General features: G+C 42.8%; 1 protein-coding gene across 2 annotated transcripts in view; it reads left to right on the top strand.

Annotated features, from left to right (window-relative positions):
* The first annotated feature begins 452 nt into the window (after positions 1 to 452).
* Positions 453 to 15,110, top strand: part of CDS1 (CDP-diacylglycerol synthase 1) — a 66,301-nt gene continuing 51,643 nt past the window's right edge. Inside the window, exon 1 of one of the 2 annotated variants that reach the window (XM_033214199.1) lies at positions 453 to 1,067. In XM_033214199.1, coding sequence (XP_033070090.1) covers positions 951 to 1,067 — 117 coding nt within the window. In that variant the 5' untranslated portion in view covers positions 453 to 950. Of the gene's footprint in view, positions 1,164 to 15,110 lie in introns of both variants that reach the window. The other variant, XM_033214198.1, reaches the window with a different exon arrangement.

Here is a 15,110-nt window from a genome sequence, read left to right as displayed (position 1 = left end):
ATCTCCTGTTTTCAAGGTGATGACACTGGGCGGGAATGCCGCGGGGCCAACCAGTCGGTCCTGCCAGACAAGTTTCTGGTCCGGTGAGCCTCCGACCCGCCGCGCGTGTCAAGCTGACATGGTCGGGGTGGCGTTTGAAGGAGCAGTGTTGAGCGCTGTCAACATTTAGCGGGCGTCTTTGAGTAGCTCCTCCAGTCCTCGCAGCGGCCCAGGGACAAGTCTGCAAGTTCTCACCGCTCACTTCCAGCCAGCGCTGGCCCCGCCTCCGCCTCCGCCTCCCAGCTCCTCCAGCCTCCTCCCGCCCAGCAGCTCCCACCTTTTCTCAGGCCCCCACCTGCCAGCACGCAGAGGCGGGGGCGGGGCCGCGGGCCGGGCTCGTGACGTCACCTCGCGGAGAGGCGGGGTTGTGGGAACCGCAGTGCAGCGCAGAGGGGCGGGGCCTGCGACGCGAGACCCGGTGCGGGAGGCCTGGGCAGGGAGAAGTGTGCTGGGCTGGGACCCGCCGGCTCCGAGTCCGGCTCCGGGGGGCTGGGCGGGAGGGGCTGGCGTGGCGGCGGGAGCCCAGCGCAGCGCTAAAGCGGGTCAAGTGTCCTCCTTTTCTCCCCGCCCCTTCTCCTCCTCCCACCTGGGCCTCTGCGTGGAGACGCGCACCTGGCAACCGGAGGCCGCGTCTCCGCCTTCTCCGCTCGCGCCTGGCGCCCCGAGCCTGCCCGGGACCTCCGCCGGAGCCGCCCTAGCTGCAGGCGGCCTCGAGCGCTCTCTCGTTGATGCCGTTTTGGAGGTGACCGGCGCGGCGGCCGCTCTATGGTGGGGCCGCGTTAGTGGCTGCGGCTCCGCGGGACTCCAGGGCGCGGCTGCGAGGTGGCGGGGCGCCCCGCCTGCAGAACCCCGCGCGCAGCTCGGGTTTCGGGGTGCTTGAGGAGGCCGCCACGGCAGCGCGGGAGCGGAAGATGTTGGAGCTGAGATACCGGGGAAGCTGCCCCAGCCCCGGGGAAGCGGTGTCGCCGCCACCCCGTGAGGGAGAGGCGGCCGGCGGCGACCACGAAACCGAGAGCACCAGCGACAAAGTAAGTGGAGCCGCGAGAGGTGGACGCGGCGCCCTGGCTGGGTCCTGGTTGGAAGCGGGACACCTGAGAGCAAGGGTGGGGCCCGTCGAGCGTCAGGTGAGGCTGCAGGCTGCCCGTGCACCTTCCTCCCTGCCTGGCACTGCTTCCTCCTTTCCCAGAGGGGGTCGGGACCCGGGATCCCAGTGGCGATGCGGTTCCCAGGATGACCGCGGCCGCTGCCTGGGATAAATGGGCTACTCAACACGGCTTACAGTTTAGTTTCATCCCCTTCCGGTCCTTTCTTCAGGATCTGGGGCCGACGCTGGAATCAGGATGGAACCTGCCCTCCTAGGAGCTGCAGTTAGTAGCTCCCACCTCACCCCTCTTCTCAGTAGAGGGAACAAAGTTAGTAAGGACTCTATAGAGATGTGCCACCGTCAGCTATATCATTTCATTGGATCCTGACGCGGGAGGCTTGGCTTCTCGCGCTATCCCATCTGCACTTTTATTTTCTCCGTCCTTTTTCAGTATGATAGATTTTGGAGGTTTGAGAGTATCATGCACGTGACATAATAGTAATCTTCCAGCTTCTTTTGAGTACACGGCAGACTGCAATTCTTCTGTCTACCAGTAGATTTCATTTAACCCGGCACGTTAATTCATGAAGACTTTTCACTGTCTTTTCTATAGATTACTCTTCTTTCACATTTAAGAATAAGTACATGTTATATTACCATCTGTTTAAAGCTAGAAAAGGAATTCGGGCGTGTTTGGTAATACAGTGGTGCAAGTAGGAACTTGTGAAGAAATGCAGTTTTATGACCTTATGGACTGGATGGTTTGGGAAATTGGGCCAGAGAATAGATTGATGTATCAAACCGTCTGTTTAGAAAATTCCGTTTTATTTGAGAAACCCAAAACACGTAAACTGTTTCTAGAAGCATACTTTGGAAGCAGGCATTGCCATTTGAATTACAGAAGTGAGGTGAATTGCCCAAGGTCAAGTTCGTGCCTCTTGAAACTAGAATCTAAGTTTCCTGATTCCTTTTCTTCTGATTTATGTGGTTGCTGAGACTGGCTGGCAGTTCTGATTTGGGAAGGATTCCACCTGAAAGTTGATGTTGATGAAATTGATGTAACCCAAATTACAAAGCCCTAATAGGAACATATCACATGATATCACGAAATAAACACAAACGTGATTCTTAGACTAAAACTTTAGAATCAGTGGAGTGTCACTTTTTTCCCCTTACCCTTGATAGTAAGTAGAAGAAAATGAGTCTGTAATAGAACATATGTGTCAAGGAATTACCCAAAATATAACAATTTCCAGCTACTGAAGGTTGAAGTTACAAAACTAGAAACAGTGGGCTGAGAATAATCTTTGTGAAAACTGCCTTGGAAACTAGACCCAAAGTAGAATTAGGTTGGGATTTGTTTTTTGTTTTGTTTTTAGCACCGGTATAGTTTAGCATCAAGGAAATACCAGCTTCTCTATGTTGACTCCCTTAACTCGACAAAACTAACAACCTTTTATTAAGATAAAAGATGTTCAGGAAGCCATGCATAAAATACCTTGGAAATAAGTTTTTTTTTTTTTTTTTTTAAACACCATAATGTATTTAAAATGGAATGGAAATTACTTCTGTGGTGTGATTTGACTCATTAGAACTGTTGTCTCTAGCTATCTGTGACTGGGTTGCCTCGCTGTGTATTTATTTATTTATCAGTGCAGTACTGTTGGTTTTCATTAACACGTGTCCAGCTGGATTTTGTTTTCTGAAAGTAGACTTTGCTATATGTAACCTGTTTTGTCAAGATTTCTTAGAAAAGGATGAACATATTCAAACCCTATCTAAAATACTGCTCTACTTTTAGAGTTTATCACAAGGAACTTTTGACTTGGCAAGCTTATAGATGTTGAACGCTATCCCTGTCTGTCCTTTCTTATCAGGGTGTATATTTGAATACACCTATATTTCCAGGTCAAGGGCTATTTTAAAATCAGTTTGCACACTGGAGGCTGGTTAATATTTGGTCAATTCAAACTCATTAAGGGCCTTCTCTGTTCTGTTGCAGTAAAGGCCAAACTCTTGGGGAATTAGTCAAAGAAGTGAAGGAGGTACATTATATTCTGCTATTATAATACACTCCCATGCATTGCCATTTTGTAGTCTTTTAATAATGGTGTTATTAACATGACACTCCCTTTGTTCCGGACTGGTGACTTGTGCTGAGGGAAGGCTCTGTGCTCCAGATAATTAGCAAGTGAAAAAAATACTTCTTACCTGCAGGGGAATGTTCCCAAGTGTTAAATGTTGGAGTGGTAGTTGAAAAATGACAAGGGACCCCTTCAAGGCACCCCGCAGGAGACATATATGAGTTAGATTTATTAAAAGTCTGTACAAGGCTCATTGTTAGCATAGAGGGCATGCTTGGCCTCTACCTGGAGACTGCCGGAAAAGCTGTAAACAGTAGGTAAGGATTGAACTGGGAGTGAAAAGATTCCTGGGACTCACTAGGTTTACAAGGATTTGGGTTGGGTGTTCTAGGCAAAGGACATGTTGAGTTTTTTCTTGAATCAGCATTCTAGGCACAGGGTTGGAGATACAGAGGAAGAGATAATGAAGGTCCTGAGAGCAAAAGGAGGAGGCATTGCTTAGAGTGGCAGTCCCTAACCTTTCTGGCACCAGGGATCAGTTTTGTGGAAAACACTTTTTTCCACGGATGGGGTCGGGGGGATGGTTTCAGATGATTCAAATACATTACATTTATTGTGCACGTTATTTCTATTATTATTACATTGTAATATATAATGAAATAATTATACAACTCACCATAATATAGAATCTGTGGGAGCCCTGAGCTTGTTATCCTGCAACTATACAGTCCCACCTGGGGGTGATGGGAGACAGTGACAGATCATCAGGCATTAGATTCTCGTAAGGAGCATGTAGCCTAGATCCCTTGCATGTGCAATTCACAACAGGGTTCAGGCTTCTGTGAGGATCTAATGCTGCTGTTGATCTGACAGGAGGCAGCGCTCAGGTGGTAATTCGAGTGATGGGGTGTGGCTGTAAATACAGAGGAAGCTTTGCTCACCGGCCACCCACCTCCTGCTGTGCAGCCGGGTTCCCAACAGGCCCAGCTCCTAACAGGCCGGTACTGGTCTGTGGCCTGGGGGTTCGGGACCCCTGGCTTAGAGGACATCATCAGTAGTACTTAGGAATAAGGCCTGAGACAGAACATGGAGTTTAGCAAAAGATCTAAGTAGAAGCAGGTTTAGGTTGAGGAAATTGAGAGGTGAAATGTTGGTAGTTATTGTTATAAAGTGGCAGTGAAAGGAATACAGGACGGCAGCTAGAGAGACAGGAGGATTAATGAAGATTTTTCTTTTCAGAGGAGGGGAGATATATATTTGTATGAAAGTCAAATGAGTAAAGATGTTGAAGACAATGGGTAGGCCCTAGGAAAAAGAAAGCAAACATGGGGTAGAGACTGTGGATTGTTGGGATATCCAAGGAAAGGAAAGAGGGATGCATGTTCCCTTCCTTAAGAAAAGAAAGACGGAATGAAGGGTGGATACAGGAACATTTTGAAAAGCAGAAAGGCGAAGATCAAGTGTTCGATGCCTTCAGTTAGTAAGGTAGGAACTCAGAACCAGTGAGCTTCAAGGGATCTTAGAAACATCTTGGTTTAACTCAATTCATATATATTTGTATATATTTATATATAGTTTGGTATATATACAATTAAATTATAAACAATAAGTTTGTGTTCAGTTGAATCTTCACTGAGTTTGATAATTCTGTATAGTTCTATAATAGTTACCTTTTGGTCATTTCCTACTACACTTCCCAAAAATGACAGTTCAAATGTGTTCCAGTCGCATTTGGTGTTGTGTGACTGTGTGTTAGGAATACCCCCATTTAATAGCTGAGAAGAAGAAAAGCAATGGGAGTGATTTAGGCCTGGGGAGTGCCAGAGGTCCAGGATGTAGGGAATTAGAGAGTCAGCGAAGCCAGGATTGAAGTGAATGACCACAGATTCAGCTCAGCGGGGAAGTGGGCTGGTGAAGATCTGATGGGTTGAGTGGGAATGAGCATTGAAAGGGAAAGAGCTAAGACCTGACTTATGTAGAGACCAAGGGGGAACTTCCCCTCTGCCCTCTGAAGACTTGCGAGAAAAAACTGACAACAGATAGATTAATTGGAGAAATGGCATACAAATTTATTAATGTGTGGGATGGGAGGAGGGAGACAGAGTGATTACCTGAACCCCAGAAGGAGGCACAGAAGCTTATATACCATATTGAGGCAAAGGTGGTCCTGTCATATAGATGAAACCTCATAGGGAGCAGCCCTCGGAGAGAATAGATGGTGAATATTTCTTTCAGACCTTTAAAGGTGTCAGACTCTCAGTTAATCTTTCCTAGATCCAGACAAGAGAGAACCTCAGAGAAGTCCAGGTTGCATCAATGCAGATTTTCTCTACAGATGCAAATCTCCCTCACAACAGACAGCTTTGCAGGGCTATTTGTTTGCAGGCCCTCAGAACAGCCATCTCAAAATATGTCAAAGATGTATAATTTGGGGTGAAATATTCTGATTTCCTTCACTTGCTAGACCCTGAAGTGGGAGAAAAGAGGGTGCACATTGAAGCTGTGGCCAGTCAAGGGGAGCACACATGGAATAGTGTGCTTTCAGGTTAAGGTCCCTGTGTGTTTGTGCATGGGGCTGCTACTTAGAGATTTTGATTTGTGAAGATGTGGGGAAAACAATCCAGAGATCAGTTAACTTCTGTCCTCCATTTGAGATGTGTGCAGCTTCTTTCATAAATACATTATTATTTTCAAATCAACTTTTAATTTTGGAACAACTTTGATTTATGTAACCACCCCACAGGTTTTTCTTGCTTGCTGCCCAGATAGAACTGGTTTATCAACACAGGAGAATTGCAATAGAAAAAAAAAACAGTTTAATGCACACAGAACTGGCTAAACAGGAGGCCGGAGTTTTATTATTACTCAAATTAACCTCCCTAAAAATTTGGAGGCTAGGCTTTTTATTTATTTTTTATTTTTTTTTATCTTTTTTTGAGATGGAGTCTCGCTCTGTCGCCCAGGCTGGAGTGCTGTGGCCGGATCTCGGCTCACTGCAAGCTCCGCCTCCCGGGTTCCGGCCATTCTCCTGCCTCAGCCTCCCGAGTAGCTGGGGCTACAGGCGCCCGCCACGTCGCCCGGCTAGTTTTTTGTATTTTTTAGTAGAGACGGGGTTTCACCGTGTTAGCCAGGAAGGTCTCGATCTCCTGACCTCGTGATCCGCCCGTCTCGGCCTCCCAAAGTCCTGGGATTACAGGCTTGAGCCACCGCGCCCCGCCAAGGCTAGGCTTTTTAAAAGAGAGTTTGATGTGCAGCAGTTAGAGAATGGATGCTGCTGATTGGTTGGGGAGGCAAATTACAGGGGTATGGAAAACGGTCCTTGTATACTGAGTCCAGTTATGAGTGGGGGGCCACAGTAGTTGCTGGTTTGGGGGACTTATCCAGTCATCAGAAATATAAAAATCTGAAAGTAGTCTGTCTTTTAAAAGGCCAATCTTAGCTTATTTAATAGTGATATTATGTATAGAAGTAATTGTAGAAGTTGCAAATCTTGTGATTTCCAGAGCAGTGGCTGGTAATTGTTTACATGTAATCACAGCAAAATTCAGTCCCCTCTCATAATCCTAAACTTGTGACCTGTTACTAGTTTTATAAAGGCAGTTTAGTTTAGGGAAGAGCTATTACCATTTAACCTATAAACTAAATTTCTTCCAAAGTTAGCTTGGTCCTCACTTGGGAATGACCATGGGCATCTTGAAGGTTAAAGGCAAGGTAGAGTTGGTTAGGTCAGATTTTTTTTCACTGTTACAGTTTTTGTAAAGATGGTTGATTTCATTTACAGAAGCATTACAAAGGTTTCTGTGTACTTTTCACCAACTTTCCCCTAAGGTTTGTATCTTGCATAACCGTGGTACATTGGTCAAAACTTAAGAAATTAACATAGCTATAATATCATCTTAGACTGCAGATACTATTCAGAAGTTCACTGGTTGTTCCACTGTCCATTTACTGCCCTGGAATACAATCCAGGATTCAGCACTGCATTTTGTCTGCTTTATTTTGTTTTTGTAAAAGCCTTAGTGTGTTTTTGTGAATTACTTTTTCATTTTGGTGCACTTCACTATAGGTTGCGCTAATGTCACCTGTAAGTGTAATGAACATTTTCTATAGTTTTTCATCTAGATCTAAGCCATTAATAAAACATTAATAAAATATTAATGGCTTAGATCTAGATTTCTGGACTACCATTTGGGCTGATACTCCCTAATTGTTGATGAATTATCAGTCAGTATTACCACCTAAGTAATTTTCCATGATTCGGCTTTTATCATGCACAGCATATTCATTTCATTTAATAACATTTAAAAAAAAAAAGCTGGCTTCCAAAATATCAGCAGCCCAGCCAAGTGATAAGACAGAGCTAGGTTTTTAGCTTACTGCAGTGAGGAACACTTCCACAGAGCCTTAGTAGTATTTCAGAGGGGGAGAAGCTAGGTGTAACTTATTTGAGAATTGGAAGTTTGATTTAAGGCAGGTCTTTTATTTTATTTTATTTTATTTTATTTTTGAGACGGAGTCTCGCTCTGTTGCCCAGGCTGGAGTGCAGTGGCGCGATCTCGGCTCACTGCAAGCTCTGCCTCCTGGGTCATGCCATTCTCCTGCCTCAGCCTCCCAAGTAGCTGGGACTACAGGCGCCCGCCACCATGCCTGGCTAATTTTTTTGTATTTTTACTAGAGATGGAGTTTCACCATGTTAGCCAGGATGATCTCAATCTCCTGACCTTGTGATCTGCCTGCCTCGGCCTCCCAAAGTGTTGGGATTACAGGCGTCAGCCACCGCACCTGGCCTAAGACAGGTCTTTCAATGTGGGGAATTGATTAGGATTGGATAAGGGTCACAATATAACAGTCTGGGATTGGTGGATAAGCCAGATAAGGATTTTGAGGCAAAAGTTTTCAAAGAGTCTTAGGACTAAACTGTTCGTTGATGCTTCCTTTCAGAGAGTTGATGTGTCTTTTAGAAATTATTGTAAATAACATGAACTTCTGGCAAGAGTTTCCAGGAATACTCAAGTTATACTAATGAAAGAGTGAATCTAAAGGCATGGTAATGTAATAGTAAGCTATGTGCAGGTTAGGAACAGTAGTTAACTTGAGATTTCTAAAGAATATCTGAGGGTTACCACATGAATTTTCACTTGCTGTTTATGATCTTTAAACAATTCATTTTCTTGTTATTTTGAGAGAGATTACTGTAGAACGTCATCAGCTGCATCAAGCTTTGGATGTGTACCACAGTGGGTTTTTTTGATGCTGTGATCCTGAGGAAAAAGTTGAGGTGCAATATAGAATTTAAAGACAATACTTGAGCCAACTTTAAAGACTTTACTTGAGCCAAAGTGAGTACACTGTCTGGGACATACTTCCAAGTTGCCTGGGTGAGTGCCTTGGTTGGCCTTTCTTATAAGCAAGTTTTTAAAGGCAGAAGGGAGCAAGGAATGGGCTGGTACAAAGTTGTTTGACAGGAATTCTCATTGCCTTACAGAGATAATATTGATGAGTGATTGGCTATTCAGTTTTAAAATGTAAGGTATGAGTTACAGTGTCTAGTATATGGTATTTTATGGCTACTTGGTATCAGTCCAGAGCCAACATAGCAAGTGGCTATGTTGTTTAGCTCAGACGGTGAGAGACGTGACTGCTGACACATTTTAAACGCCTCTCTGGGCCTGATAATTTAATGAGACTCATATTCTTCGAAATAAAAGTTTCTTTTCCCTTTTAATGCGAACAGTATTTTGTTTGTCAAAATATACTGGGGAAAAGTGGGACAATTTAATGTGCTCTGGAAAATTATGAAGAAAAATTAAGATATATACATGTAGTGTGAGTATTCTTTATGTGTTTATGAATTTCATTTTTGTAAAACAGGCTCTCACGTTTCTTCCCAGATAACACAGACAAATACAGGGGTTTGGTGTGTTTGTTTTCCTTTAACTGTTCTATATTTGGGGATGTCTTTTCCAAAAATACAGATTTTAGTGCAGTGTAAAGAACATAGGTCATTTAGGGAATTATAAACATATTTCTTAAGGCTTGGTTTGGTTCCGTGCATTCAGTAAATACTTGTTGAGTGCCTATTATAAGCAAGACACTGCTTGAATGTTATTTTCTTGTGGCTTTTTTATACTCTTTGAGAAAATAGGTGGTGTCAGGATTTGTTTGTTGCTCAACAACTAATTGTTGTTGAGAATATATTAGTCTCTTGAATTATGGACTTTCACTGCATGGAATAATGATATAAACTAATTTTTTAGTGCAAAATAATTTATAATTTGCAAAATACTTGTTTATACTTAAAATCAATTTTAGTCTCTTAACAATTGTATAGGCAAGGGAGACAGGTTTAGTTTACATATGAGAAAATTGGAATTTGACAGCCTAAATGCCCTGCTCAGCATTATGGTATTTAGAGCTAGGATTTACCTTACATTTTCTAATTTAAAAATGTAAATGAGAAATCAGATGTGTGGTCCTAAATGTATAAAATCAACTAAAACATTAAAAAGAATCTTACTCTGTTACTACCTTGTGTGATTTTGGACTAATTTGGTCTGTTTGAGTCTGTGAAATATTGGCATTGGATTAGAAATTTTTAGCTGAAAGCCTGTAATTGGGTGATTTCAGGCACCTAGATTTAAAACAGCACTTCAAGTATTTCCTCGCTTACTTATGATCAATTACAAGAAATCATTAGCTTTTATTTCATTTTATAGCTGTTTATACTTTATTTGGTTGAGAAATGTTTCAGAACTTACTTAATGAGAATGACATCACATTTTGAAACGACTCTAGAAATGGAGAGGAAGTAATTTCATTAATGACCAATTTTTTTTTGTTTGTTTTTGGTTTTTTTTTGAGGTAGAGTCTCACTCTGTCACCCAGGCTGGAGTGCAGTGGCACAATCTTGGCTCACTACAAGCTCCCCGCCCCCCTCGCCCCGCCCATTTCAAGCAATTCTCCCACCTCAGCCTCTCAAGTAGCTGGGATTACAGGCACGCAGCACAAAGCCCAGCTAATTTTTGTATTTTTTAGTAGAGATGGGATTTCACCATGTTGGCTGGGCTGATCTTGAACTTCTGACCTCAAGTAATCCACCTGTCTCAGTCTCCCAAAGTGCTAGGATTACAGGCGTGAGCCACTGTGCCTGGCTGACCAATTGGTTTTTGATTGTCTTGAGATACGCCAAGTTTATTATCTAAGTATTTACTTGTTTTCTTATCCTCAAAAAGAGGTGAAAGATATTTCTCGGGACATGTCATTGAATGTTTGTTTGCTTAAGACTTTCTCAGAACTATCAAGATTTCAAACTTTTAAAATATGAAATTGAAAGGCACAGGATGGGAGAAAAAAGAGTCCAGTCCAGAATGAGGAGCTCATATCTATGGAAATTATAGCTGCTTTTTGCAAACTTAGCAGCTAAGAAAGCAGTGTTGCTTTTTTGCTTCCTGGCTATGGTTGCAGTTCCCTTTATTTGCCGGAAACCACGGCCAGCTATTTAAGAGCTTTCTGCAAGGCTGATGTGGCCAATCTGACTTCATCACCTGTGTGGCCTCACCTGTGTGGCCCAGGTGGGATCAGACACCTTGACAGTTAAGTTTTGGCTCACTGCTACCTTCCAGTCCCAAGCAGGTCATTTCACAAACAATGTGGGGCTGTCTGTTGGCCAATGAATATTTATTAAGCCCATCTGGAACTTCACATTTCATCTTAATATATAAAAATCCAGATTTGGGAAACCAAATTAGACTTGTCTTTCAAGGGTGTGCTTTTTATTTTTTCACCTACTTATACTGTGCTTGTACTTGAACCGTCTCAGAGTTGAGGCTTCGAACAATTCTGTGGGACACTATTCATATAGAAGTCAACGTAGATAGTGCCCTGGAATGCTGCATGTAGTAGTCTCATTTATAATAATATATACTGCTTTTAATAAATACGAAGTTGATACAAAAAGGTATACAAAGTATACAAGAAGATAAAAATACCAGCTAGTGACCTGGGTGGCTTATCTTCTCAGAGGTATTCCTTCCTTGTCTTGATAGGTTTACAACATATGTTTGCATCCTCTGTCACCCTAAATAATGAGTTTTGAATGTATGATTATTTGATCCCAAAGCTTGAGGATGGCCATTCTGGAGCTTAGATTCAAGTTGCCTTGAGTATACACTCTGATTAGCAGCAGTTACAAGGTTTTTGTTGTTGTTGTTCTTGTTGTTGTTTTTTCTCCTTTAGATAGAGTCTTGCTCTGTCGCCCAAGCTAGAGTGCAGTGACGCAATCTTGGCTCACTGCAACCTCCGTCTCCCAGATTTAAGCGATTCCCCTGCCTCGCACTCCTGAGTAGCTGGTATTACAAGCGCGCTCCACTACGCCTGGCTAATTTTTGTATTTTAGTAGAGACGGGGTTTCACCATGTTGGCCAGTCTGGTCTCAAACTCCTGACCTCAAGTGATCCACCCGCCACGGCCTCACAAAGTGCTGGGTTACAGGCATGAGCCACCATGCTGGCCTACACGTGGGTTTTTAAGGAAAAAAGAAAAGGCAGTTCCTAAGTTGTTTAATAAGAATTTAGATTAAAATAAACTATTGATTGGCTACACGTTGTTCTTTGTATCATAAATTGCAGGAGGATAAGGGGTGAGGCAGCGAGTCTGGAACAAAATGCCTTTAAGTAATTGCTCCCAGGCACGGGTGTGGGGGTGTGGCTGAAGTCCCATACTCTGGTTCCTGATAAATTTTACATACCTCACATAGCTGGTGAGCTCAGAGCTGTTTTTCTTTTCTCACCTCAATCAATATATTGTTTAGTGTAGGGGAGTGAAAACCTTTCCAGGTTTCTTGGCTGGGCTACAAATTAAATTGACATAAGACAATTAAGAGAAAAACCATTTTTCTCGTTTAATTACATATGTTCAAAACAAAACAGGAAAGAAGTGTCAGATTTTTGAAGTTTATATAGCACCCTGAGATATTGAAAGGAATAGGGCCTGAGGCTTCTAAGGGGTTCTGGCCACGTAAGTTCTGGGAGGGTAAGGGGAGGAAATGCATGGTGAATAAAGGCTGTCTTGTTATGCAGTTAATCTCTCAGGTAATAAAAGCTGTCTCAGAGTAGCCATCTTCCTTATACAAATACTTTACTAATGTAGATTTCCTTTATAGATATAAATTTCTTTTACGAAATAACCTTTCAGAGCTACTAATGTGTCTGCAGTTTCTCGGAATTATAATCTTGAAATATAACAAAGAAGTATATTTTGGGGTGGCATATTGTAGTTCCCTATAGTCATATTTTAGGGTAGTATGTCCTGAGTCTCAATATTAGTTTTGAAGTTTTCCCTACCTTTTTATTGTAACTTTTTAATAATATAAAAATGTTAAAAGGTTAGGACAATGATCATCAGTATACCTAGAACTTAACTGTTATTAAGAGATTGCTAAGTTTGCTTTATCTTGCCATATATACACAGTTGGCTCTCCATATCTATGGGTCATGGCTCACTGCAGGCTCAACTTCCCAAGCTCAAGTGATCCTCCCACCTCAGCCTCCCGAGTACCTGGGACCACAGGCATGCACCACCATGCCCAGATAATTTTTAAATTTTTTTGTAGCGATGGGGTCTCCCTATGTTGTCCAGGCTGGTCTCAAACTCCTTGGCTCAAGCAATCCTTCTGCCTTGGCCTCCCAAAGTGCTCCCAAAGGTGAAGCATAGGACATGAAAACCCTCAATGCATATCATCCAAGAGGTGGCCAAAATCAGTCTGGTGATGGTCAGTTTTTAGGAAAGGGATGCATTGTGAAATTGGCAAGCTGTCGTATCAAAATTGCAAAGAGGAAGAGTCCAGTAGCAGCCTCAGATGATTGGCTAAAGGTGATAAAAGAAAGGGTACTCTGTTTCTTGTTTTCTAGAGCTGGTTTCTCCTTACTCCTTCAGAAAGAATTCTGGCTAAAGGTTAATGAGGAAGGGGCATACTGAGGCATGTCCAACCTCCTGTGCCATCATGGCTGGAACTCAGTTTCTGAAGTTTCTCTGGTGTCCCTTTGGCCAATAAGGGGTTTGTTCAGTCAGTTGGGGGGCTTGGGCTTTTATTTTTATTTGTCAGTTATTTATAATACCTAATACATGTAAATTCTACATAAATAGTTGCATTCTGTTGTTGTACAATATAGTATGCTGTATTGTTTACAGAATAATGACAAGAAAAAACTCTACATATTTAATACAGATTCAACTATCTTTTTTTTCCCTTTGAATATTTTTCATCTGAGGCTGGTTAAATTCATGAATATGGAACCCACAAATGTGAGGGGGCCAACCGTCCTTGTTTTATGCTCTAAATAAATGCAAGGCAGAAAAGCTGGAGGCATTATTTATCTGAGCCCTGAAAAAATGATATACCTGTGAGGACCAATCATTAATAAGATCCCAGGTAAAAAACAAGTTTGGGATGACAGTAATCATTCAGATTTTGAGTGAAACTCCTTAATTTTCTCCGTTCTTTTGTGTAATTCCATGGATTTTTTTTTCTTCTAGTGATCTTTATTCTTCATTTGGAATTTAAGACTTACATACATGAAACCATACAAAGTAGTATGATCTTAATGTATAATAGAATGGGATATCATTGGAGAAAGATCAGAAGGAGCCAAACATTTAGGAAAGTCTTAAAATGGGCCTTAAAATTAAGTAAGATTTGAATATTGTAGATAGCATCTTAGGAATGGCAAAAAACAGAGCAGCAATACTGTAGCTTGGAAGACTTGGCCCGATTCCATTTGGGGATAGAGAGATGACAGCCATAATTCCCTCAGCACATACTCACCAAGCTCCTCCTGGTTGCAGGAATGGCCATGGTGGGTGAGACTGCTGGGTGAACAGGCAATCAAAACATGCCATACAAATGTTGGCGTGCAAAGAGCCGCACAAAATGGGCTGAGAAGCTCCATTAGCTTCTGATTGCTGCTAAAACAAATCCCTAAAAACTTAGTGTCTTAAAACAATATAACCTTACCTTATGGTTCTGGAGGTCAGAACTCCGAAATGGCTATCCCTAGGCTAAAGTGAAGATGTCCTGTTAGGACCATGTTCCTTCTGCAGGCTGTAGGGGAAAATCTGTTTTCTTGCCTTTTCTAGCTTCTAGAGGCTAACTGCATACCTTGGCTGGTGGCCCCTTACTCCTTGCTCAAAACCAGCATCACTGTACCTCTGCTTCTGTCATCTCTTCTCTGACTCTGACCCTCCAGTCTTCCACTTATAAGGACCCTTGTGATTATATTAGACTCACCTGTATAATCCAAGATAAGCTCACCACCTCAAGATCAGTTGATTAGCAAATTTAATCCTGTCCACTTCCTTAATTTTCCCTTGCATTGTATCAACATCTTCACATGTTCTGGGATTAAGATGTGAATATCTTGGTGGGGGGAGTGGGGAGGGAAGCATATTTTGCCCATGACAGGCTCCCTGAAGGAGAGTTTTCTAGAAATTACATCTAGGTCGATACCTTAAAGATAAATAGGCACCAGTCAGGCAAAGCCAGGCTCAAAGCGGAAGAGCGTAAGTTATAAATAGAGGATTACTGTAGCACAATATTGAGAGGCTAAGACTGTTCACACTCTGGGGAGCGCAGAAACTTTAGTTCTGCAGAGCCTGGAGTGGCTGGGTGGGTGTGGCCAAAGCCCTGGCTGGAGAGTAAGAGGAGGCTGGGTTTATACCCTGTGATGAGGAGGTAGGTGGATGATGTAATCAGATTTGGCTTTTACTCAGGCATTTTATGTTATGCTGAGACACATTTGTTTTTCTCTTATCCAGGCATTGAGATCCACCACAAAGTGTAACTCCTGATTGGATTACCAAGGTGGTGCTCTGAACCAACCGGTCACCTCCTTCCTTCAGTGGGGAAT

Source organism: Trachypithecus francoisi, unplaced genomic scaffold (genome assembly GCF_009764315.1).
Source record: "Trachypithecus francoisi isolate TF-2019V2 unplaced genomic scaffold, Tfra_2.0 Lachesis_group1, whole genome shotgun sequence".
NCBI lineage: Eukaryota > Metazoa > Chordata > Mammalia > Primates > Cercopithecidae > Trachypithecus > Trachypithecus francoisi.
Note: the sequence above shows the minus strand (reverse complement) of the source record. Positions and strands in the feature narration are given on the sequence as shown.